Source organism: Monodon monoceros, unplaced genomic scaffold (genome assembly GCF_005190385.1).
Source record: "Monodon monoceros isolate NGI ecotype Baffin Bay Population unplaced genomic scaffold, NGI_Narwhal_1 Super_Scaffold_13, whole genome shotgun sequence".
NCBI classification, from domain to species: domain Eukaryota; kingdom Metazoa; phylum Chordata; class Mammalia; order Artiodactyla; family Monodontidae; genus Monodon; species Monodon monoceros.
The window spans coordinates 50,360,544-50,386,798 of NW_021703769.1; the positions used below are offsets into that span (position 1 = coordinate 50,360,544).

Below are 26,255 nucleotides of genomic sequence, written 5' to 3' on the forward strand. Positions count from 1 at the left end.
CTGGGCCTGGTGTGACGCTCTCGGAAGGTCTGCTCTCTTCTACGTTTAGTAGAGCCATTCCTCCTGAAAAAGTTAGAGGAGGAGCCCGAGGTCTTTGATAAGAACTACCTAGTGGCAGCTTCCTTTGAAGACATGGGGAACCACACCATAGTGACAGCGCTGTTCAACAACCAGGCATACCATTCCCCTGCCCTGGCGCTGGCACTGGTGGACAATGTCCCCTTCAAGTTGCTTTCTGGTGCCAGGGCTTCAATAATGGTATTCAACCACCCTCAACCTCAGTCAAACAAGGAGACCTCGGAGAATATCTTGTACGAGTATGTACGACTTTCCTTCCCTCCTCAGTGCTTCTCCCTTTACCACCTACTTCTTCCTTTTTTTTTGTTTTGTTTTAATCACAAATTGTTATTTTGGAGTATGGTTGCTGTGAGCAGTTCTACTTAAATGGCTACCTTTCTCCTTATATCCTGTCTTTTACAGGGGTCCTAAAGGACATTATCTTGTTATCAACTTACTTTTTGGAATGGCTTTCCTGTCTAGCTCTTTCTCCATCTTGACAGTCAAAGAGAGATGCATCAAGACCAAGCAGGTCCAGTTCATCAGTGGCGTTTACGTGGCTACTTTCTGGCTCTCCGCTCTGCTGTGGGACCTCATCTCCTTCCTCATCCCCACTCTGCTGCTGCTGGTGAGCTGCATGGTGCTGAGGCCTTTCCCCTCCACATCACAGGGGGCTTGCCTTGGGGACCCTGTGAAGAACCAGAACCCTACCTGAAGTCCAGGCTGGCACCTAAGCCCCTGATTGGCCACACAGGGTGTGAAAGCACCTTCATTGCTGACCCTCAGTAAAACATGATTTCAGTCCTAGTATCGTAAGGAGCAGAGGGGCCGGCTCTAGGGTCTCTAATTTGTGGCTTCCCCACAACTGCTGCCTCAAGCTAGTAAATGACAGTGCCTTGGGGACAGTGCCCAGAAATAGCTCACCAGGGCACTGAGGGTTGCAAGTCTTTGGTGGTGACTGAATTGTGCAGCTTGAGGTTCCCTGGTCATTTGTGCAGAATGGGTCACGTCCCCCTTTGTTCTGCCTCTGAGCCCCTGATCTCACTGCACTGATTTCCAGGGGCAGAGCCAGCTGTCTCTGCACTGCCGGATGAGTAAGGGGAGTTGCCGATGTAGTACTGCTAACACCTTATTTACTTTATTTTTAAAATTAAGATTATAATATCCTTTCTCTAATGCTTAGGACTGACTCTTAGTGACTTTTCCAAATTCTACCCCGCTTTCCAAAGGTGGTGTTTTTGTACTATGATGAAGAAGCTTTTACACACCCAGAAAACATCCCTGCTCTTGTCTTGATGCTAATGCTTTATGCCTCTATCATCCCCTTCATCTACCTGACCAGCTTCTGCTTTGACAATGCGGGTAGCGCCTGTGTTAAGCTCATCATCACGCTCACCTTTTTGAACATCGGCCCCCTTGTTCTCGTCTCAGTCACAAGTGAAAAAGGTGAGGACCGTTACGGCTACACATCACACAGCTTTAACTTTCCCTCCAGCAGCCACATAAGTTGTACCCATGAAAACGTGTGTCTGCCAGGGGCCTGTGTGAGGCTCTTCTCAGCAGCTGTCAATGGAAGAGCCCCAAACTGTCAACGTCCCAAACATGCATCTCCAGGAGGACAGTGACACACAGTGGTTATATTCATCAGCAGAGTATGCTCAGCAGCAAAGAGGGAATAGATGCTCACCACGTGCAGCAGTGCAGACAAACATCAAAACAGGGTGCTACGTGGAAGAGGCACACTCTGAGCCAGAAAAGCGTTTGGCTCAGAGCTGGGGGGAGGGGGTCCACCACATGGAGACCTTAGGGAACTTTCTGGAGTGTTGGAAACACTCTGTATCTTGATCCAGGTGTTGGTTACATGGGCATAAATATTTGTCAAAATTCATCAAACTGTCCACTTATGATCATGCATTTCACTGAAATAAATTATTCCTCAGTTTAAAAGAAGGTAACAGGGCTTCCCTGGTGGTGCAGTGGTTGAGAGTCTGCCTGCCGATGCAGGGGACACGGGTTCGTGCCCCGGTCCGGGAAGATCCCACATGCCGCGGAGCGGCTGGGCCCATGAGCCATGGCCGCTGTGCCTGCGCGTCCGGAGCCTGTGCTCCACAACGGGAGAGGCCACAACAGTGAGAGGCCCGCGTACCACACACACACACACAGAAAAGGTAATAATAAGCCAGGGTTGGACGAAGGCTGCTTGGTGACGTGCAATTAGAGTCAAAGAAACTGAGGGGTGAGCCATCTTCACACCACATCCTTTAAAACCGACGTCTTCATGTCTGTGCTGCCGTCTCTCTCTGGGTCAGGGTTGGATATCCATGATCATATTTTACCTCTGTAATGCTTTTTTTCATTTGTTTTTATGCTGACCACCTCCTTCAAATTGACTTTGGGGTTTTGTTCGTTTCTTTCTTTTAATTTAAAAATATGTTAACAGCTTCTTCTGCTTTCATCTTGGGAGTCATTCTGTCTGTTAAAGGACGTGTGTGTATTCTCTATTTTGAATTTATTTTACTAGTTTAACTCTCAGAGTTTGTGGTGCCTTTTCTAGTTCTCATACATACCGCCTGTGGAATTTCAGAGATGGAATTATTTTCATCTGAGAGGATCATAAAAGTGACAGTGTTTTGACTTTATGATTGAAATAGAACAAAAAGCACACTGCAGGCAGAGGAAAGGGGATACACAAAGGCCTGTCCTGAGGGAAGCCAAATCCAGCAGTTCTCAGCTGTAAACTCCATCTGAGATTCACTGATCAGCACTTAAAGACATCCTGCATGATTCCAACACAGGTGGTACAGGGAATCACTCTGAGAAATGTTTGCCCTAATCTCCAGGGAGAATCTAAGGATTCCTCCCTTTCTTCTCTTCTCTGTCGCTCAACCCACCCGAGAGGGACAAGCACCTGAAAGTCCAAGGACACTGAGGGCCCTGATGGGAGCCGAGCTTTTAGAGAAGATGACCAAGCTAGCGCCTGACTCTCTGGACATTCTCTCTGGATGCTTTGGCCTTGCTGGGATCTGTTTCTTCTTAGATTGCTTCATACTATTTCTTCTCTTCCCTCCAATGCAGCAATACAGGGACCAAGGCACTTCTTCTGCTTAGCAGGAGGCAACTGCTAAAACTAACTGGAAATCGGGTGAGTCAAAGAGGAGGGAGGGGGCTTCCCTGGTGGCGCAGTGGTTGAGAGTCCGCCTGCCGATGCAGGGGACACTGGTTCATGCCCTGGTCCGGGAGGATTCCACATGCCGCAGAGCGGCTCGGCCTATGAGCCGTGGCCGCTGAGCCTGTGCGTCCAGAGCCTGTTGCTCCGCAACGGGAGAGGCCACAACAGTGAGAGGCCCGAGTACCGCAAAAAAAAAAAAAAAAAAAGAGGGAGGCTGGGACAAGGCAAGAAGCTTCACCTCTGGTCTGGGGAAAAGGATGCCAGTGCCTTCACAGGCTCCATCCCTACTCCCTGAGAAAGAAAACTATACGTTAGAGGCTGGCCCTTGGCCCTTGTACACATGCCCTAGAGGCCTCATTAAGATGCTGTCACCATGGCAGTAGACAGAGAGTTATGAAAGCTAAATCTGAGCTCTTTTTCCTGAGACTCTACTAAAACGATAGCAAAGGAAATAAAAATGTATGAATTCACAATGAAGAAACATCTAAAGTGCATTCAGAGGGGGAAATGGCTGAGCAAGTATCTAATTTAGCAACACAGAATCCTCGAGAGGCTTGGGACCCCAGAGAAAGGGAGTGAAACAGTCTGTTCCATCTCCACTGGCCCTACTACCACTCCCTACCCGGAAGCAGTCAGAGATCCCTCCTCTTGATGAATTGAAACTGCTTCCAAAAGAGACCTAAACATTATGGACTGGTCCCCTGCCTGATTGCCTTAATATGTAGCCTGCCCCCCTACCTCCATAAACAAAGCTAGCAAATCACCTCCTGGTGCCTTATTTGTCTCTCTGAATAGACAGACCAATCAAGGATCACTGATCACTTGAGGATGGCAGCCAAGAAAAGACTAAAACAAACCAACAAAAAGGAGACACAGGGGTAGGGCCATGCAGGAAACAAAACCAAACAAAACAAAGATTTTGGAAAAGATTGCATCTATTAAACAAAAGAATTCCATGAAGAAGAAAAACTTTGAGGACAAGAAAGAGCTGATTGCCAAAATAAAAATTTAGCAGAAGTGTTGGACAATAAAGTCAATTAACCTGCCAAAGTAGAGCAAAAAGATAAGAGAAATAGGAGAAGTTGAGAAAAAAGGCAGGTAACGTGAGAGTAAGTCCAGGAGATGCTATTATATTCAATTGATAAGCATTCCAGAAAGAGAAAACAGAGGAAATGAAGTTGAGGAAACTACCAAAGAAATAAAACAAAAATATTTCCCAGAGTTGAAAAAACAAACTTCAAGATTGAAGGGATCCATCAAATATCCAACACTGAATGAAAAAAGACCCAGATGCTTCCTAGATGACAACGAGTTCTATACTGAATTCACTTGTCAGTCAGGTGTATGGACAGAACAAAGACAATTTCAAATGGGCAAACAGAAATTGAAGTCACCATGTCACTTTCTTGGAAAGTTAAGGATATAGGCCAGCAAAGTGAAGGAGTAAAGTAAAGGAGAAAGAAGACACAAGATCCAGAAAAGGATGGATCCCACCCAGGAATGTGGCAGAGAAAAGTCCTTCAGTTGGAGGGCTAGATATGGATGGTTTGTGACCTCTCCTCAGTCTTCAACAAGCTTTGGAGTAGGATCCGCAAAGAAGGAAGGAAGGAAAACAAGCAGAAGTTGTAAATATCTGTTCCTTTGATTACACGTATTGTTGGTGAACTCATTCTAGTTAGGGTGAGCTTGGGGCGTGGGGTTGTCCCCTCTCAGATTTCAACAACTCGTCTCTTAGGGGCCCGAAGATTTTCGCTGAACAGGGGAAGGTCTGGGAGGAGACCGTGGCTGACTGTTCATTCCCAGTCTGGGCTCATGAGCCTTGCTTAGTGGTTAAGTCTTTCTCTCTACCCCACACAGGAGCTGCACTGCTGATGTTCTGGTAGTTTTCCCATCTCCCCTCTACCTCAGTCTCCAGGTTAGATTTCCAAATTTAGAATTCTAAAGAGAACAAATGAGGAGGACGTGACCCACTGTGTCTCCTTCCCAGAGCCATGTCTGCCACCTTTGCAGCTGTACTGCTGAGGCATGGTCTCCTTGGATGCAGCTGTCTGGTCACCAGAGCCATGACTCTGGGGCCTCGGCGACAGTGTGAAGCCACGACTTCTGAGTTGTGCCCCAAACTGCGCCTCCAGCCGCATGGGTGGACCCTGGCTCTGATGCTCAGTTTCTGAGTCCTGGCCCAGGAAATGTTGGTCTGGAGACCTCATATCCAAGTTCACCTCACCATACATCACAGTAGCCTCCACTGACAGGAATTTCACAGATTGACACCCAAAAGCTGTACTACTCTAAATCCAAGCCCTGAGAGTAGAGTTCATTTTTTATATGAAGAGTTTATTCAGCCTCTCTTCAGGGAATCTGTAAGTCACACGTCCACAGGCTCTCTCCCTTGGACTGCCCACTGGTTTAGAGCTGGTGGTGTGACTAGTCATGAAGTCTGAAATTAGAGCTCTAATCCCACCCAGTTATTTCCTCTTTTTGTTGTTGAGGATATTTTGTGGTTTGTGAAGGATGGCGGCTAGTAGCACGTGTAGTTATCAGGGATAAGCACGAAGTGGCCTGTTGGGTGGGTGAGGGCTTGATTACGTTTGTGGACTGTAAACATGGCCCCACTGCTGGCTCATGACCCAAGCAGCACATTATGAGTTAATCCTCTTACAAATTAATTAGCTTATGAGTAGCGTATTTATTTTGCAGAGCAGTTGTGTTTATTTGTTGTAAATAAACATTTAAAATATTTTAAATATAACACAGTTTATTTATAACCCCGTTTGGCATTTCTTCACTTTTCAATATAACATGAACCTAAAAAATTGGCTTCTCAAACCTCTAAGAGGCCCCAGTTTCTGTATATTTATTTTATAACCAGCCAGTTTAATGACCTCTCTTTTATTTCTTTTTTTAAAATGAAGTATAGTTGATTTACAATATTGTGTTAATTTCCGCTGTACAGCAATGTGATTCAGTTATACACATATATACACTCTTTTCCATTATGCTTTATCATAGGATATTGAATAGAGTTCCCTGTGCTATACAGTAGGACCTTGTTGTTTATCTATCCTATGCATAATAGCTTACATCTGCTAATCCCAGCCTCCCACTCCACTCCATCCCTCCCCCAACCCCCTCCCCCTTGGCAACCACATGTCTGTTCTCTATGTCTGCGAGTCTATTCTGTTTTCTCTTTTTTTTTTGGCTGCAAGGCTTTTGGGATCTTAGTTCCCCAACCAGGGATCAAACCTGTGTCCCCTGCATTGGAAGTGTGGAGTCCTAACCACTGGACCACCAGGAAGTTCCCTCTCTTTTATTTCTAATAGCACTTTGATTGATTCTTGTGGCTTTTCTAGGTACATGATAATGTACAGCATTTGCAAATAATGATGGTTTTGGCTCTACAAACTGTACAGGCAGGAACTGTGTTCTTATCTACCTGTAAGATGACACTCAAATAACTCCAAAGCTGGCCCACCAGACCCTCCTGTCTGGCCCTAACTCATTTGTAAACCTCCAGCCTTCAAATCCACTGCTTCCACAGGTGCATCCCATTCTGCAGCCACGTTCTTGCTGGTTTTCTCAAACACACCAAGCTCTTTCTGATTTGTCTGCATAAACAATAGGAATAGAAGTAAAATGACAGGTTCAGGAAGCACTGCAAAAGAAAAATACTTATGGCTTGGAGGTTGAATGACTACAGGGGAAGAGGGAACACTGGGAGTCAGGGAGAACCTGATTCCGGTCTTGGGCCTGGCAGTGTGACGTGCAGAGACAGATATAGCAACAGATAGAGATAACAGATCCTTTATACAGGATAAAAGGCACAGTGGGTTCAGAGAGTTGCTAGGGGATGTTCCCTTTTCTTCCTGAAAGAAGAGTTAATATTTTCTATTCCCCTCACAGATCTAGGCTACACAAAAGTCTCAGAGTCTTTGGATCACACATTTCTACCGCTTCCAGGCCACTGCCTGGGGATGGCTTTCTCCAACCTATATTACAACTTTGAACTACAGACGTTTTGCAATGCCAAGAGCCTGAACCAGACTGAATGCAATCAAGTTTGTGAGTATTGCAAACAGAATTTGTTAATTACATTTTTTATTGAGATATAATTCATAGAAAATTCACCCTTTTAAAGTATACAATTCATTGGCTTTTGGTATATTCACAAGGTTGTACAACCATCATCACCATCTAATTCTAGAACATTTTCGTCACCTGAAAAAAAGAAATACCCCATCCATTAACAGTCACTTCCCATTCCCTTTTCCCCCAAGCATCTGACAACCAATAATCTACTTTCTGTCTCTATGGATTTGCCTGTTCTGGACATTTCATGTAAATGGAATCATACACTATGTGACCTTCTGTATCAGGCTTCTTTCACTTACAACAATGTTTTTGAGGTTCATCCAGGTTTTGGTGTGTGTCGCTACTTTGTTCCTTTTTATGGCTGAATGATATTCTATTGCATAGATAGACTACAATTTGTTTATCCATTCATCAGTGGATGGACATTTGGGTTGTCTCTACATTTTGGCTATTATGAATAATGCTGCTGTGAACATTCACGTACAAGTTTCTGTTCGAACATGTTTTCAGTTATCTTGAGTATATACGTAGGAGTGGGTTTGCTGGGTCTTATGGTGGCTCTATTTAGCTTTTTCAGGAACCACCAAACTATTTTCACAGTGGCTGCACCATTTTACATTTCACTAGCAATGTATGAGGGTTCCAATTTATCCACATCCTTTCAACACCTTTTAAAATTAATTATTTTCTTAAATTGTGGAAAAATATATATGAAGTTTACCATTTTAACCGTTTTTACATGTACAGTTCGGTGGCATTAAGTACATTCACATTGTTATGCAACCATCATAACCATTATCTCCAGAACTTTTTTCAACTTGCAAAACTGAAACTCTGAATCCATGAAACACTAACTCCCCATCTCCCTCTGCCCAGCCCCTGGCAGCTATCATTCCACTTTCCATCTCTATGAGTTTGACTACTCTAGGTACCTCATATGAAACATTTTAATTCCTTTCTCATTTCCTTTTGGGTATATTCTATAGCTATTTTCTTTGTGGTTACCATGGGAATTACATTTAACATCCTAAAGTTATAACATTCTAATTTGAATTTATATCAGTTTAACTTCAAAAACATATAAAAACTGCTCCTATACAGCCCCTAAAAACCCCCTCCTGATATTTACACCCTTGAGTAGTCCCCTCCCAGATTGTACCAGGGTTGGTCTGTGTGACTGACAGAATACTGTAGAAGAGATGGCATGTCACTTCTGAGATTGGGTTATGAAAGACACTGCCTCTTATGTTTTGAGTACACTCTCCCCTTCACATCACTCACTCTGGGGAAAGCTAGTGGCCATGTCATGACTTCCCTGGTGGTCCAGTGGTTAAGAATCTGCCTTGTGCCACAACTACTGAGCCCATGCCACAACTATGGAGAGAAGCCTGCACACCGCAAGGAAAGATCCCATGTGCTGCAACTAAGACCTGACACAGCCAAAAAAGAAAATAAATAAATATTTAAAGAAAAAAGAAGACACTCAGGCAGCCCTGTGGATTATAAAAAATAGTCAATAGAAGACAATAAGTGCGAGAGAAAAAGGAACAAAGAACACATGGGACAAGTAGGTAGCCCTAATAAGATGGTAGATTTAAATTCAAATATATTAATAATTGCATTATATATAAATGGACTAAAGACTCCAATTAAAAGATTAAGATTATTAGAGAAGATAGGTTAAACACAGAGTTACCATATGACCCAGCAATTTCACTCCTAGGTATATATCCAAGAGAACTGAAAAGTTACATTCACACAAAAATTTGTACATGAATGTTTATAGCAGCATTTTTCACAGTAGCCAAAAGGTGGAATCAGCCCAAATGTCCACCAACAAACAGATGAATGGATAAACAAAATGTGATCTATCCCTGCAATAGGATATTATTCAACCATAAAAAGGGGACTTCCCTGGTGGTGCAGTGGTTAAGAATCTGCCTGCCAATGCAGGGGACACAGGTTCGAGCCCTGGTCCAGGAAGATCCCACATGCCGTGGAGCAACTAAGCCCCTGTGCCACAACTACTGAGCCTGCACTCTAGAGCCCACGAGCCACAACTACTGAGCCTGTGTGCCACAAATACTGAGGCCCGCACGCCTAGAGCCCGTGCTCCACAACAAGAGAAGCCACCACAATGAGAAGCCTGCACACCATAACAAAGAGTAGTCCCCACTTGCCACAGCTAGAGAAAGCTGTGTGCAGCAATGAAGACTCAACACAGCCAAAAATAAATTAATTAATTTAAAAAAACATAAAAAGGAAAGCACTGACACACACTACAATATGGATGGACCTTAAATACATGATGCTAAGTGAAAGAAGCAAGTAACGAAACGCCACAGATTGTGTGATTCTGTTTGTATGGAATATCCAGAACAGGCAATCTATGGAGACAGTAAGTAGACTAGTGGGGAAAGTGGGCAGTAACTGTTCATGGATTTGAAGTTGCTCTGCGGAGGAGTGATGAAATGCTGTAAAGTTGGTTGTGATCATGGACCACCACTGTGACTACATTAAAAACCATTGAACTGAACACATCTGATGGGTGATTGTGGTAAATGGATGAATTGTATGGTATGCTAATTATATCTCAATAAGCTGTTGTAAAAAAGAAAGAAGGAATGAACAAATGAACAAACAAAGGAATAAAAGACAAAACAAGACAGGTCAAGGGCAGATGGTCGTGGAGAGACCCTCCCACTGGCATAATTGTCATCAATCATCCATCCAACAGACATTTACTGAAGCTCACAGACAAGAAAGTATGAACCTACTCCATAAACTCAAATGATAAGAAGTGCTACATTTCTTTGTATTATTTAAAATCAAGTGGCATCTGCCTATAAGACCTTCATCCTGCCTGGCTGGCAAGAAATTGGATTTCAGTCTCCCTGGAACCCATCTGCACATCACCTCCTGGCAATTTGTGAAAATTCATAGTTGGAAATATAGAATTTAAATATAGTTAAACCTGCTCCTCCACTTCTCCATTTTCTCCTAGAAATCTCACATGGATTAATCTCATCATCAAACTCTAACAGAACTATATCCTTGCTCTCTTCCTTTGTGAGCCTTCTGCTTACCACCCTTTATCTGTACAAATATTTTTTAATTTTATTTATTTATTTTTTTTGCGGTACACGGGCCTCTCACTCTTGTGGCCTCTCCCGTTGCGGAGCACAGGCTCCGGACGCGCAGGCTCAGCGGCCATGGCTCACGGGCCCAGCCGCTCCACGGCATGTGGGATCTTCCCGGACCGGGGCACAAACCCGCGTCCCCTGCATCAGCAGGCGGACTCTCAACCACTGCGCCACCAGGGAAGCCCCTGTACAAATATTTTTAAGCATTCTTTCACATTTCCTAAAATACATTCTTACCAGAATCTGCTAGTATTCTAAAAATCAGCGGTGACTTCTGAGAGTCCACATGCCTTTCTGTCAAGAGTTACTCAGAATCATTCGGCTCCACTGTGGGATTGTCATTGGTCCATGGTGCCACCATGCTCTGAGCAGGGATCCTTGGCCATCCCAGATGAGCCACCATGGCAACAGGCTTACTGCAAACTCAGGTGTGTAAGAAACATCACATTTCTTCATTTTCTTTGCATCAAACGATAACATTTTCAAGCCTTCTATCCCAAAATTTGTTCATGAAATAGAAAGCCTATATAGACCAAAACTGGAGGTAAAATTGAAATAATGATTAAAGATCTACCCCTTCTTAAAAGAGTCTAGGCTAAAAGGGATTGATGGGCAAGTATACCAACCACCACCAAACAGTTATTTCCTTCTTGTATAACCGCTTCAGAAGCATAGGAGAGAAGACAGAGCGCTACCCAATCTTAAGCGAAAAACCAAAGACAGTATCCAACATGAGCCATAGGCCAATTTCATACAGGAACATAAATACCCTAAATAAGATATTAATACAAATTCAGCAGTATATTGAAAGAATAAAAATTACAATCATCAGGTTTATTCCAGAAATGTAAGTAAGGTTTAACAGTAGGAAATCCACCAATGTAAAGCACTACCTTCACAGATGAAAGGAGAAAAATATTTATCAATAGAAGCTGAAAAAGCATTTGATAAAAACTCAGTACCCACTCATGATTTTTTTTTTTTTTTTTGCGGTACGCGGGCCTCTCAGTTGTGGCCTCTCCCGTTGCGGAGCACAGACTCCGGACGTGCAGGCTCAGCGGCCATGGCTCACGGGCTTAGTTGCTCCACGGCATGTGGGATCTTCCCAGACCAGGGCACGAACCCGTGTCCCCTGCATCGGCAGGCGGACTCTCAACCACTGGGCCACCAGGGAAGCCCTGATTTTTTTTAACTTTTAGCAAACTGTCTTGAGAAAAAAGAACAGAGCTGGAGATATCATGTTTCCTGTCTTCAGACTATACTACAAAGCGCCAATAATCAAAACTGTATGGTACTGGCATAAAAACAGACACATAGATCAATGGAACAGAATAGAGAGCCCAGAAATAAACCCATGCGCTTATGGTCAACTAATCTACAACACAGGAGGCAAGAATACATAACAGAGAAAAAACAGTCTCTTCAATAAGGTGCTGGAAAAACTGGAAAAGAATGTGTAAAAGAGTGAAATTAGAACATTTTCAGATACAAACTACTATATATAAAATAGATAAATAATAATGTCCTACTGTATAGCATAGGAAACTATATTCAACATCTTGTAATAAACCACAATGGAAAAGAAGATGAAAAAGAATATATATGTATAACTGAATCACTTTGCTGTATACCAGAAACTAACACAAGATTGTAAATCAACTGTACTTCAGTAAAAAAACTAAAAAAGAAATTAGAACATTTTCTCACACCATTTACAAAAATAAACTCAAAATGGATTAAAGATAAAATGTAAGAGCAGAAACCATAAAACTCCTAGAAGAGAACATAGAACACTCTTTGATATAAATCATAGCAGTATCTTTTTTGAATCTGTCTCCTACGGCAAGGGAAACAAAAGAAAAAATAAACAAATGGGACCTGATTAAACTTAAAAACTTTTGCTCAGCAGAGGAAGCCATCAACAAAATGAAAAGGCAACATACTGAATGGGAGAAAATATTTGCAAGTGTTATGACTGATAAGGAGTTAATATCCAAAATATATAAAGAGCTCATACAACTCAATATCAAAAAAAGGAACAACCTGATTAAAAAATGGGCAGAAGGGAATTCCCTGGAGGTCCAGTGGTTAGGACTCCGCGTTTTCACTGCCAAGGACGCAGGTTCAATCCCTTGTTGGGGAACTAAGATACCACAAGCCATGCAGTACAGCCAAAAAAAATAGTGGGCAGAAGACCTGAATAAGCATTTTTCCAAAGAAGACACGCAGATGGCCAACAGGCACATGAGAAGATACTCAACATCACTAGTCATCAGAGATATGCATATCAAAACCACAATGAGCTATCTCCTCACACCTGTCAGAATGGCTATCATCAAAAAGTCTACAAATAACAGATGATAGTGAGGATGTGGAGAAAAGGAAACCCTCACCTACTGTTGGTGGGAATGTAAATTGGTGCAGCCACTGTGGAAAACGGTAAGGAGGTTCCTCAAAAAACTAAAAACAGAACTACCATATGATCCAGCAATTCCACGTCTGGGTATATATCCAAAGAAAACTAAAACACTAATTCTAAAAGATACATGCTCCCCAATGTTCATAGTAGCATTGTTTACAATAGCCAAGATATGGAGGCAACCTAAGTGTCCATCAACAGATGAATGGATAAGGAAGATGTGGTATGTATGTGTGTGTGTGTGTGTGTGTGTGTGTGTGTATATATATATATAAACAAAGCAATATTACTCAGCCATAAAAAAGAATGAAATTCTGCCATTTGCAACAACATGGATGGACCTAGAAAGTATTATGCTTAGTGAAATAAGTCAGACACAGAAAGACAAACACTGTATGTTATCACTTATGTGTGGAATTTAAAAAATAAAACGAATGTATATAACAAAACAGAAACAGACTCACAGACGTAGAGAACAAATTAGTGGTTACCAGTGGGGAGGGGCAAGATGGGGGGGATTAAGAGATACAAACGACCATGTATAAAATAAATAAGCAACAAGCATATATTGTACAGCACAGGGAAATACAGCCATTTTTTGTGTAATAAATGGAGGATAATCTATAAAACTATTGAATCACTATGTTGTATACCTGAAACTAATATTATAAATCAACTATACTTCAATAAAAAAAATTTTTTAGCAAAGTAGAAATAGAAGAAACATTAGGTTAAAATCAGTTGATAAAGGCAATCAGAAATCTTTATATTTAATAGTGAAATATTTGAAGCATCTTCATTCAAGTCATCTGCGTTTTTCTTCTCAGCAGTTCCCTCCAGACTAGTGACATCTGTCTTCAGGGGAAGCCCCAGTCTGGGAATCCAAAGCCCTGTCTTGGGCTTCCCTGGTGGCGCAGTGGTTGAGAGTCCGCCTGCCGATGCAGGGGACACGGGTTCGTGCCCCGGTCCGGGAAGATCCCACATGCCGCGGAGCGGCTGGGCCCATGAGCCATGGCCGTTGAGCCTGTGCGTCCGGAGCCTGTGCTCCGCAACGGGAGAGGCCACAACAGTGAGAGGCCCGCGTACCGCAAAAAAAAAAAAAAGCCCTGTCTTTAGTTGGGTGATGCAAATGTTCTTCCCTAAGCAGACATTCCAGGTGATTTTCTGGTTTGCACCCCGTTATGGTCTCCCCACCCGCCACCCCCAGATGGCAGAGCCCAGAGCTGTCCAGCTGCTTTAAAGGGAGGAGGAAAGGAGAAGGAAGGACACTGATTATCTTTCAAAAATGGTATCATACTCTTGTCATCTTCTATTCCAGGGGAGCTCTTGAACATGGGCACAAATCAGGGTGGTTTGCTGCAAGTTCATAACGGCAAAAACTTGGAAATATCACATATGTGCCTGAATCTTTTATAAACAGCCAACTCAAATCTAGAAATGTTTCCTGGATGACTAAGTAGCAGTTAAACTGAGCTGGAGTAGGTTTGTATTTACTGACCAAGGAAGATCTTTAAGACGTAATGGCGAGTTAAAAAAGCAAGTTGCAGAATGGTAGATAAAGGATGATACTATTTACAACACAGTTGGTCCCCTATGGGGAGCACCCAGCCATGCAAAAGTTTGGAAGTGCACCCCCATGTGACTGCACTGCCCGGGGCGTGCCCTGCCAAGAGACTCCAGCAGCCTTACAAAGAAAATCTATTCGTGGGTTACATGTCTAATAGAAAATGTGTTTAAAGGGGAAATAATAAAGTGTCTTCTGCTGACCATATACTTGGAAGGTGACAAGAGGTAGGGAGCATTGGGCACTGAGGTTTACTGCCAGGCAGGCAGGAAATAAGCACTCCAGCCCCACATGCACCCTCCAGAACTGAGGTTCACGCCACCAGCAAGTGCTGCATCCAGACTCCCGAACGTCACTGTTGGCCCTTGGCACCCCATGGCACATATCTGTTCATGTGGCACACATGGGGGTGCACAGGACAGAGGCAGGGTCCAGGCCCCTGCCCAATTGGCAGCTTTCCTTCTGACACGCCTACCCCTTGGGCTGTGTTCCAACCCCAGGTGAGGCAGTGGATTGGCTACTCTCCCCAGTTTGATGCCCTGCTGGACCACATGACGGACAAGGAGACACTGGTCATGTACGCCTAGCTCCGGGGCATCCCCAAGCTCCACATCAGTGCCTGTGTGGACCAAATTCTTGATGATTTACTCATGTACACGTACGCCGACAACCTGGTGAAGACCTACAGGTGAGACTTGGGGCTCCCTCGGCCCTTCCTCCTCCGGTAATAAGATGTGTTGTGGTTCTTCTCAGTGCTGAGGGGTAGGGCAAGGCGTGTCAGCTCCGTGCTTGGGGTAGTTTTGTGGTCCATGCCACTGCGTGGATTTTTGGGAAGGTGGCCTCCCTCCCCTGTAAGAATGGGTCAATGGCCTGGGCTGCCCCAAGGCACAGCTTCCTCTTGGCCCCAGGCAGTTATGTGGCTGAGGACAGGCTGATGCACCATTGGTATTATTCTTCCTATCGCTTCACAAAGGGCTTCTGCTTTCTGGTAGACTTGCATTTCAAGCACACACTACCTTATCCCGCTCTGTATGAGGCATCTGAGCTGTTGTTCTGCTGAGAAGCCTGGGGGATTCCTCAGTCTTATGTTGCCAGTGATCCTAACCCAACTCCAGTTAGCTTAAACAAAGCAAGGCCACACATGTCCGGAATCCCAGGCCACCCCTCGAGTTGTGCACAGCGCCCCTGCAGGCTGGCAGCAGTACCCCACTCCCGGGACAGGGAAGTCAGAGGCGGTTAGATGATGTTGCCCTGTCTCTTTCTTCTGTTGACTTCGGTTTCAAGCATGTTTTTGTGTTTCCTTGCATCTTCTGATGATTAAATGAGTTAACACCTGGGATGTTTAGAACAGTGCCTTGTACATTGTAAATGCTATGTGTTCATTAAATAAAGTTAGCTAAAACGGCCCTATGGGGCTTCCCTGGTGGCGCAGTGGTGGAGAGTCCGCCTGCCAATGCAGGGGACATGGGTTCGTGCCCCGGTCCGGGAAGATCCCACATGCCGCAGAGCGGCTCGGCCTGTGAGCCATGGCCGCTGAGCCTGCGCATCCGGAGCCTGTGCTCCGCAATGGGAGAGGCCACAACAGTGAGAGGCCCACGTACCACAAAAAAAAAAAAAAAAAAAGACCCTATGCTCTTACCCCCCTAACATCCATAGAGACCCTCAAAGGAGATTCATGGACCATGTGCTCACCCTGGACCTATGCCTGTGTCCAGGGAAATGGTTTAGATGCTGAGTGGACAGCCAAGTCACAGTGCACCCCTGAGGGAGGGTGGTGGGCCATGTTACTGAATGCCCCACCGTGGGGCGTGAGCACTTTCTTAATAGAGAAGAAAAAAGGGGGGAGGATTGTACTACTGGAAACTTAAGATTGCCAATCACCCAACTTCTCCCCCTCTGCCCCAGCGGTGGCAACAAGCGGAAGCTGAGCACCGGCACTGCCTTGCTTGGAGAGCCCACAGTCATCTTCCTGGACGAGCCGTCCACTGGCATGGACCCCGTGGCCCGGAGCCTGCTCTGGGGCACCGTTGCGAGGGCCTGCAAGTCTGGCAAGGCCATTGTCATCACCTCCCACAGGTAAAGCCAGGACCGGGGCTGAGGGGGGGGGGGGCCGGGAGGGGCTGGGTGGACAGAAGACCTGTCAGCATCTGGTGAAGAGTCTGTGAGGAGAGTCCCCAGGCTCTACCTTGTGGGCCACACCCTGAGCATGGGAATCAGGAACAGCCTGATCTGGGCATCAACACCTTCTCATCTGCACAAGCCTTTGACGTGGATGGTGGGCATCAGCATCTCCCAGCCGTTTGTCAGGCCTCCATCCCCTCTCCCCAGCATGGAGGACTGTGAGGCCTTGTGCACCTGGCTGGCCATTATGGTGCAGGGCCAGTTCAAGTGCCTGGGCAGCCCACAGCACCTCAAGAGCCAGTTTGGCAGTGGCTACTCCCTACGGGCCAAGATCTGGAGCGACAGGCAGCAGGAGGCCCTGGAAGAGTTCAAGGCATTCGTGGACCTGACCTTCCCAGGTATGTGCTGCTGTGCAGAGGTCATCTGTGCATCTGTCCATCCCTGACCCCTGGGACGAGGGCCACGATTCCAGGGGCCTGGGCCGCCCTCCCCTGGCCATCCAGCCCGGCCCTCAGGGGGACACTGTGCAGGCAGTGTCCTGGAAGATGAGCACCAAGGGATGGTCCATTACTACCTGCCTGGCAATGACCTCAGCTGGGCGAAGGTGAGCACATACCTGGGCATCAGAGGGAGCACACCTCTGATGTCACCCACTTTCTGGTGTTCTCTCTTTCGGGTGGAAGTCTTATTCAGTGCCGCTGCAACATTCACATGGATTTCATAGAAAATAAGAATGTTTGAGTTGGAAAGGACCTCGGATATCAGCTCCCCCCGCCCCCTCATTTCACAGAGAGTTGAGCGGACCCAGAGAGGGGACACCATATGCCCAGGGTCACACAGCAATCCAGGGACCCAGCTGGGCCCTCTGCCTTCTGGCACCACTCGCAGCCAGGGTCCCTTTCCCTAAAATCACAGAGAGCTCAATTCTGTAGGACTGACTTCTTGAGAGGTGGTCTGGGAGCAGCTGAGAGAGGGATGGGCCTTTGGGGGGCTTTGTAACAACCCAAAAGACCCTTCCTCTTTCCAGCCCCTGTTGCCTCCTCTCCCCTTCCCTGTGCCCATCATCTATAGCGGCTTCCTCCTTTCCCACAGGTGTTTGGCATTTTGGAGCAAGCCAAGAAAAAGTACATGTTGGAAGACTTCTCAGTCAACCAGATCTCTCTGGAGGACATCTTCCTGAGCTTCACCTGCCCTGTGCCCCCCAACCAACGGGAAAACAAACAAGCGAAGGCAGAACCTGCAGGCCCCTTGTTACCCTTTCCACCTCTCTCTCCACCTTCTTCCCAGCCTCCCTCCCTGCCTCCCTCCCAGCCTCCCTCTCCACTTCTCACTCCACCTCCCACTCCATCTTCCTCCCAGCCTTTCTCCCAGCTTTCCTCCCAGCCTCCCTCCTGGCCTCCCACTCCACCTCCCTTCAGGTCTTCCTCCTGGTCTTCCTCCTGGCCTCCCTCCCAGCCTCCCTCACCACTTCCCTCAAAGGCTGTCTTGCTGTAATAAAGAGTTCCCAGTGCCAGGTTAGCCCAGGTGCACACAGCCTGCCATGGGCTGCAAGGGTTACAGAGGCAACTTGAGGACCCAGTGAGCTCAGCTTGAGGGTGGAGGGGTGGGGGCAGCTCTCTACCAGATTGAGGCCAGTCACCTTAGAGGCCTGATGGAGGACCCAGGTGCATTTCTGTGGAAAAGGATCCCCTCAAGTCCCACCTGGGTGGCTTTCAGCCTCACTGAGACCTGGCCATAGAAGCAGCCTCAGAGGAACAACACCTGCCATGTCCTGTCAGGAGTATGGAGGCCTGGGGGTGACCATGGTTGTAATGATGCCGTACTTCTGAAGGTAGGAGGAGAGAAGAGATTGACAAGTTTGCGAACTTAAAGCACCATTTTTCAATATTTGGATTTGTGGGGCTCCATTTGTTCTCTGCCCTGGCCCACGCGAATGTTAGGGGTGAGCCTGTATGTGGCCCTCCGTCAACCCATGATGTGGACATGATTATTATCCCATTGCCCAGAAGAGTAAGCTGAGACTTAGAGATATCCAGCAACTTTCCATGGTCAACAGATGGTAGAGCCAGGATTCAACTCAGGCAGAAGTTTTCAAAGTGGAGTCTCTGACCAGGAGCATCCACATCATCCAGAAACTTGTTAGAAATGCAGATTCTTAGGCCCCACCCCAAACCCATTGAATCAGAAGTCTGGGGGGTGAGGACCAGCAATCTGTGTTAACAGGTGCTTCTGATGCAGCTCAGGCATGAGAAGAACTAAGCCAAGCCTGTGAGCTCAGACCATCCGGCCTGAGTGCAGATGGATGTGGCCGTGTACCTTTGTCCGAGAAGTGCCCTGCCCAATAGCCTTTCTCCCTGCAGCATGGTCACACCCGCCCCTCTACAAAGCCCCATTCGGCTTCTCCTTTGCAGGTAGTTCTCTCCCTCCCTTCTCAGCTTAGCTCTGGGAAAGTGGTGTCTACCATCCCTGCCCACACTCCCTACCTCCCCTCACCACTCACCAAAAGTACAGCGTTGTCACATGCCTGGCTGCCACACCCACTCCATCCATTTTTCCTGTGACTTCTCTGAGGCATCTCAGTGTCCCCTGCCCCCTTCTCCCCACTGCACCAGGCCCCCCATGGCCCCTCATCTGCCTCCTCTGTAGGCTCCTCTTCCTTTCTCTCCGAGTGGGGGATGCCTCAGGCTCCCAGCCTGCTTCACTTTTCCTTACTCTCCCCTCTGCACCGTGCTACCCTTGAGTTTCTTTCTCATTCACCCCAGGCCTTCAACTGCCATCTTATTCCAGTCAGGAACTTGCCTGAGCTCCCAAAAATCTACTCTTCCAGTGAGTTCTCTCACCTTCCTGAAGCCCAATGGGAAATGGGCTCTTCTCACACCTTCTGGGAGTGGCTCATCACCCCTCTGAGCCCAGGGGCTCTTACTGCCAGGGCAGTGGGTGGGGGTGACGGATGGCATGGCTGCAGCAGAGCAAAGAGAAGAACGCCTATTTCCTGATAAACAAGAAAACCTTACCTCTGAATAAATAAAAAGAGTGGTAAGGACATAGGAGCAAGATAGAGGACAACTGAGAGACTGGCCAGGGTGCCACTTGGACTCCACAGACACGCAGTGTCACAGGGGAGCAAGAGCGTGACTTACTCACTGGTGAAACCAATGCCACCAAAATCTAACACAGAGAGTGTACCTCTGCCCTGGGGAGACCATCAACAAAGAAAGTAACAGTGCAGGGGGAGGACAACAAAGTACCAAATTGGGAAACAGTAACCTATGGAAACAAAGGTGAGGTGAAGAAGACTGAAAACCCTTAGGGGTCCTGTGGATTCTCCTGTCCTCTGGTGTGGGAACGTGGGGCATCTGGGGAGCAAGTTCCAAGCTTGCTCTGCTCTACCCACTTCTCTTCCCATGCACATCACCCCTGCCCCTCCTCCACCCCCAGCTTCCAAGGCCTCATATCCCATGCTGTGATCATCCGTTCGTCTCCTGCTCCAGACTGGCATGGAGCCTTGGCACCATGGCTCCTCTGTGTGTTCGGCTGCTGAGCACAGACCAAGTACCCTGAAGGGGTTCAGCGAGTATAAGTGGTAGCGGGACAGAGTGCTGTCTGAGGCTGTGGGGAAATGGGAGAGGAGAGTCTTGACCCAGATTCCCCGGCTTCTCCAGGAAAAGCCACTCTGTCCTCTTCCATCAAACACTTCTCCCAGGAGACTGCATTTCTTTCCTTGTTCGAAGGTCTCATGAAAGAGGTGGGATGTGAGCTGGTTGCAGAAAGACAGACTGGGTGGGCACTGCCTAATACCTGAGTAAACAGAACGCTCAGCTGTGGCTGAAAGCAGCCAGTAAAGCAAGCAGGTGTGCACTTCTATTTTAGTTGGGCTCCCAGGTGACCACGAGGAGACATTGGGGACTGACAGGGGACGATATCTAGTCCAAGTGAGAAGGTGAGGGCTTGCCCTGGGCAGGGATGGAGGAGGGGTCCAGGGTGAGCCACGTTTCAAGGGAGGAAGGAGTCAAACGTGTTGGATGAGTCAATGAAGATTTCGAGCACCAGGTCTCTGAACTCCACTTTCTGCATTACGATCTATGCCAACAGCGACTCGGCCACCGAACCAGGGGTCTCCTCGCCTGAAGCAAGGGCTGGAAGAAGGGCGTGCGGCTTCGGGGTGCGGGTCGGAAAGGTCAGGGCCAGCCTCGGTGAGGCGCAGCCCGCGGGTACCGGCTAGCCTAAGTCCCCGCAGGTAGAAGACCACGTCGGGGTCCCCGCTCCGATACCCTGGGCTCGGAGGCGCGGCCGGTCCGCTCAGACCTTCACTGACAAACCATTGCACGCCGTGGCCTCCGGTCGCCGGGACCTCTTGCCGCCGAGTCAACCACAAGGCCTAAGCCCAGAACAGGCCAGGTCCACGCGGGCCGGAGCAGATTCAGAGACGCTGCTGCAGCCAGGCCCGGAGCCACGCTCCTTAGGGACACTCGCCAGGGCCGGGGAGGCGGGGCGGCCGCGCAAGCTCTACCAATCAACAGCCGGCGTTCGAATTCGCATCCTGGCGCGGCCAATCGCGAGCGTCCGAGCCTGAGTGGGGGGGAGGGGGCGGGGCCCGGCCGAACAGTGGCGCGCGCCCCCCCGGGCGGGCCAATGAGAGCGCCTGGTGCATTTGAAAACTCCGGCGGGCGGCGGGCGGGTCTGCGCCTGCGTGGGGAGTCGCGCTCCGGGCCGGCAGGCGGCACTGGCAGAGATATCGGCGACGGTAGCGACGGTAGCCACGGTTATGGGGAGCGGAGGCGGTGAGCGCTGGGCGCGGGGCGCGGCGGGGCGGCCTCGAGACCTTCTGCCCGGGCTGCGTGTCTTCCCGGCGACGCCCGCTCGGCGCGTGGTTTAAATGCCCGGGAGCGCCCTGCTCCGCGTGAAAGCGGTGAAAGCGGCGCGCGGGGTCTGCCACCTGTCGAGGGCCGTGAGCGCCGCTCAGGTTTCCGTGGTTATTATCGTGGCTGTCCTAGAGCAAGGGGATGAGAAAAATGCGGTAAAACGCAGGGATCGGTCGCCCTGCGTGTACGCTTGGCTTTCGCAGCATGTTAATTGATGATGGGAAGACCCAGGTGAAGAGCGAGGGGAGGGGGGCAGGAAGAAGCCCTGAGGAGGGAGTCGTGCGGGTGGGAGAGCAGCCACCTCCTGTCGGGACTGGAGGAAGGAACGGGTGGGAAACCAGGTGAATTGTAGGTGATGGGCTCCTCCTGCCTCAAGCTTCTATGTCGTCTGCTTAGAGTCAGCAAAGACTTGCTGAAGTTGAAGTTGGAAGGACCTCCTGTGGGGAGAGAGGACACTGAGACTGGCTGGGCAGCTCTGACATCCGCAGAGCTGGGACAGGCCTGGCCTCCAAGTCCACCTTTGGCTTCTCTGCAGGGTGGACCTTCCTAGTTTGGACTTGAAAACCAGACTGTTCAAGTCCACAGATCCTTATTAACATTATGCATTTTAGTCCTGTGTGCAGATAGAAGCAAAGAGATCAGTAAGGGTCAAGGCACCTCCCTGAGAGTGAAATGCAAGGCTAACCATCATCAGCGTTGGCTGCTTTTTCCCCCTTCCTGGTTGTCATCTGGGCTCTGGATCAGAAGGTTTCCCAATAGCCAGGTTACATGATTACTACTCACCATCAATGTTTATTGAATATTTGAATGAATGATGATGTCTTCTGTACCACTACTGCTCCTTTATTTAATCTTTGTTTAGGACTGTAAATATGGCTGGGGCAGAGGACAGTAACTGTTAAATCATGTTCAGATGTAACTTTTCATATCAGCACAACTCGTTTCCAACACATCACTTAGACCATTCTGATTTTTTTTCTTAAGTGATCCACTGTAGGTGTGCCAAGTGTTTCTGTTATCCTACAAAGCGGAGAATAAGAAGGAGACCCCGAAACCTAACGATCTTGAGTCTCCCTGAAGATGTGCTCTTTCATATCCTGAAATGGCTTTCTGTTGGAGACATCCTCGCTGTCCGAGCTGTAAGTTGTCAGATGAAAATAGTGTCAGGCCTGGCATCATTGGTTATATTGTACCATGAAGGCTTCGTGTCTTAAATGTCAGAACAAAAACTTTGGCTACAAATGAGGGTAGAGGAAACAACGGTGATATTGGTAATAGATGCCTAAGGTTGTTCTGATTGCAGGAAAGCTAAAACGTAGGACAGCAAGGTTTGAGTCTGCTCATTGTAATGTTTATTTTGACAGAGAAAATACCCTTTTATGGCAGTGAAATTTGCATCCCTCAAGAAATAAGATAGCATTAAGAAGAAAAATAGTATGTTCTTGAGGACAAAGCCCATGTAATATTCAGCACTGAAAGGGACTCTGGGAGTTATTTTGCAGATTTCGGAACTGAAGCCTCACTTTGAGTGATTTAACCAAGGGCATACAGCAAATTAGTGGGGGAACACCAGTAAGAACCCACTTCTCTGACTCCCAAACCTGCCTCCATTGCGTTCATAATATCCATGGGTGCTGAATTTCCAATGGCAGTGGAAGCTTTAGCACTTAAAATGCTCACCTGTGCTCAGGGCCCCCTGCCTGGGCACTTCCTGCTATCACCCAGGACAGAAGTCCTACCTGAGGCTGCTGTCATGTGTTTCAGTCTTTTCTGAGAGCCCCCATTGACCTGCAGGCCTCAGCTTTGCTCCCACTAGCAAGACCCTAAGTAGAGGAGCTCAAAACAGATTTCTGACCTACCTGTTCCCATTAGAGTTGATTTCCCTGATCCTTGCAGGTATTATAGCATTATATCCCCTTTCTCAGCCTAGGTGCTTATTCCCCCTTCCAGGACCACTGTCCCCATCTTTAGAGCCACAGAGAAAGTTGTTTCTGGGCTCTTTTCTCTATTCAAAGCAATTGTTAGTTACTTTGATATATAGAGGCTGGGCCTTTACTGCTAGGGTGGGGAGGGAAACAGGAGACCCTACATCTGTCTACACCCTGTCTTCAAGAGCTCCAGAAGCAGGACTTCTGGGAGGTCCCTTGATTAACCACCACTCCCCCTCTTCCATTGTTCTTCAGGTGCACTCCCACCTGAAGTACCTGGTGGATAACCATGCCAGCGTGTGGGCATGTGCCAGCTTCCAGGAGCTGTGGCCTTCTCCAAAGAACCTGAAGCTCTTTGAAAGGTATCTCTGCACCCTGAGAAGAGCGTGGCTTTCTCCCACCTTTGGGCCTCCCTGCTATGCCAGTCTGTGTCTCAGGGCCTGACCTGGGAATGATTTTCCTCTTGCTTGTTGCTCCCGCCAACACCTTATCCCCCAGGGAGTGACTGAGGGCTGTCGACCTCACCCATCGAGTCACACAACTTCCAGCACAGTCATGGGTCATCCACACCACCAGCACAGGCCTGACTCTCATTAGTCACAGCAGTGCTTCTGAAGGGTCCACTTGAGCTGTGACCCACTGTGTGTGACTCAGATGCAGGTCACCTGCATGTGGAAACTTTCCTCAGCCGTCTTCTTTTGGTCAGAACAATGCGATTTGAATCCTATTACATTATACTCATTGGCTGATCCCACCTCCCCGCCCGGGGTTGGGACCTAGAGGAAGGGCCAGAGGGGCTGCAAGCTGCAGTATGCCAGTGGTCACAGGCAGGCTGCCTGAGACATAGTCCACCATCCACACAATTTACCCTTTTAAAGTGTACAACTCAATGGTTTTTAGTATGCTCACAGAGTTGTGCAATCATCAACACTATCTAACTTTAGGACATTCTCATGACCCCCAAATGAAGCCCCATAACCATTAGCAGTCACTCCCTATTTTCCCTATAGTAACGCAGACCCTATGCAGCCACTAATCTGCTTTCTGTCTCTATGGATTTGCCTTTTCTGGACATTTCATATGAGTGGAATCATACAACATGTGGCCTTTTGTGTCTGTCTTCTTTCACAAGTGTGTTTTCCAGGCTCATCCATGTTGTAGCATGTCATGGATAATTGATATTTAGCTGCATTGCCAAAAATATTTTCTGTTCAGAAAATAAGTACTGTAGTTTTAAGTGCTGTGGTGGAACATAACCTTTATGGAATAAAATCATGTGATGTTTCATGTTCTTAATGTTCTAGGGCTGCCGAAAAAGGGAATTTTGAAGCTGCTGTGAAGCTGGGCATAGCCTACCTCTACAATGAAGGCCGTAAGTCCTCGAGGGGCTGGTGCTGGGGCTGGCCTCACCCCATTTGGTACTGACATTTTAAAACAAGCACGAGGGACTTCCCTGGTGGTCCAGTGGTTAAGACTCTGTGCTTCCACTGCAGGGGGCGCAGGTTAGATCCCTGGTTGGAGAACTAAGATCCCGCATGCTGTGTGGTGTAGCCAAAACCAAAAAACCTAATAGAACAAGCATGAGCTCTTGCCCGTGTCAGCAGTTTAGTCGCTGTTCTTGCTGTGTCTGGCTGTGTAGCGTCCCCACTGGGGAGCTTGTGCCAGAGGTGTCCTGCTCAGGGACCCATGGATGAAGTTTGATTTTGTAGTTTGGGGGAGTTGCCTCTTTGTTTAATGAACCATTAATTTCGGTTGACAACGAGTGACTCTGAGCAGAGACTCAGAATGGGGGCTACTCAGGCAAGCCAGCCCTCCCTGGCTGCCTAGTTAACACCACAGCCCATGCGTAGACCCCAGCTTCTCTCCTTGGCCACAGCTCATCTGAGGAACCTGGGGCAGTGGTCAAAGCATGCCTGATGCCAAGTGTCAGTAACACAGGGAGCCAAGGCTCCAAGTGGGAGGCAAGTACAAACAGGTCAAAGCCAGCCTGGTACCTAGATTCCTTCACCCCTAAGGGGCAGGTGCTCCTCGAAAGAACCTGGTGCGGCCCTCTCTCCCAATTCCTGCCTGTCTGCTGAGCACACTAAGGAGCGAGCCTGCAGTTCATCCTGTCCCAGCTCCCAAGATGCATAAAGACTTGGATATAGTCGCCATTTTTCTGCTTCTAAAAGACCTGGCGTCTTACTGAGAGGTCACCCTGGTCACAGCTGGTAGACAGGACTGTTGGACCTGCAGACGATGAGCAATCCTGCGCCCACCCTCCTGTCAGATGGCTTTGCCCAGACGAGATTCACACACCACTCAGCTCACCTGTCTAATGTGTACAGTCCAGTGGTTTGGGTATCTTCACAGAGCCGTGCAGCCATCACCACTCAATTTGGAGCCATCATCTCATTACCCCACAAAGAAACCCCCTACCTGTTAACAGGGGTCTGAGCAGCAGTTCCCCACAGGAAGGAGGGTGGGCATCTGATGCCTCCACGTGGGGGGGACCTTCCCAGATCTTCGGAATCCAGGCCGCTGGGAGGGGCTGCAGGGCACTTGGTTCATAAAACATGGGAAGAAAAGGGAGGAGCCCCCATCCCAGCTCTTCTGTCCTAAGACACCAGCAACTTCACGTTGTAGCGGCTTAAGGCTTTAAACTTTCCAAAAAGACTGGGGAACTTCCCACACCCCTCCTCCAGAGACATCCCGGGCTGTGTTCTGTCCGTCTCTTCAGTGTCTGTGTCTGATGAGGCCCGGGCAGAAGTGAACGGGCTGAAGGCCTCTCGCTTCTTCAGTCTCACGGAGCGCCTGAATGTGGGCGCCGCGCCCTTCATCTGGCTCTTCATCCGCCCACCTTGGTCGGTGTCCGGAAGCTGCTGCAAGGCCGTGGTTCACGAGAGCCTCAGGATGGAGTGCCA

General features: G+C 48.0%; 1 protein-coding gene and 1 long non-coding RNA gene across 2 annotated transcripts in view; both read left to right on the top strand.

The window, feature by feature from the left end:
* Window positions 1-20,784, top strand: part of LOC114894301 (ATP-binding cassette sub-family A member 17-like) — a 71,350-nt gene extending 50,566 nt beyond the window's left edge. Inside the window, 10 exon segments of the mRNA XM_029220836.1 lie at window positions 50-317; window positions 481-685; window positions 1,287-1,503; window positions 7,127-7,281; window positions 14,942-15,129; window positions 16,347-16,517; window positions 16,770-16,960; window positions 17,093-17,166; window positions 17,655-17,980; window positions 20,655-20,784. Of these exon segments, the coding sequence (XP_029076669.1) occupies window positions 50-317; window positions 481-685; window positions 1,287-1,503; window positions 7,127-7,281; window positions 14,942-15,129; window positions 16,347-16,517; window positions 16,770-16,960; window positions 17,093-17,166; window positions 17,655-17,980; window positions 20,655-20,784 (1,925 nt within the window).
* A 1,703-nt stretch (window positions 20,785-22,487) lies between these two features.
* LOC114894754 lies at window positions 22,488-24,788 on the top strand. Its single transcript, XR_003793302.1, has 3 exons — window positions 22,488-22,563; window positions 23,608-23,714; window positions 24,657-24,788. It is a non-coding gene; the product is annotated as an uncharacterized LOC114894754 (long non-coding RNA).
* The last annotated feature ends 1,467 nt before the right edge of the window (window positions 24,789-26,255 follow it).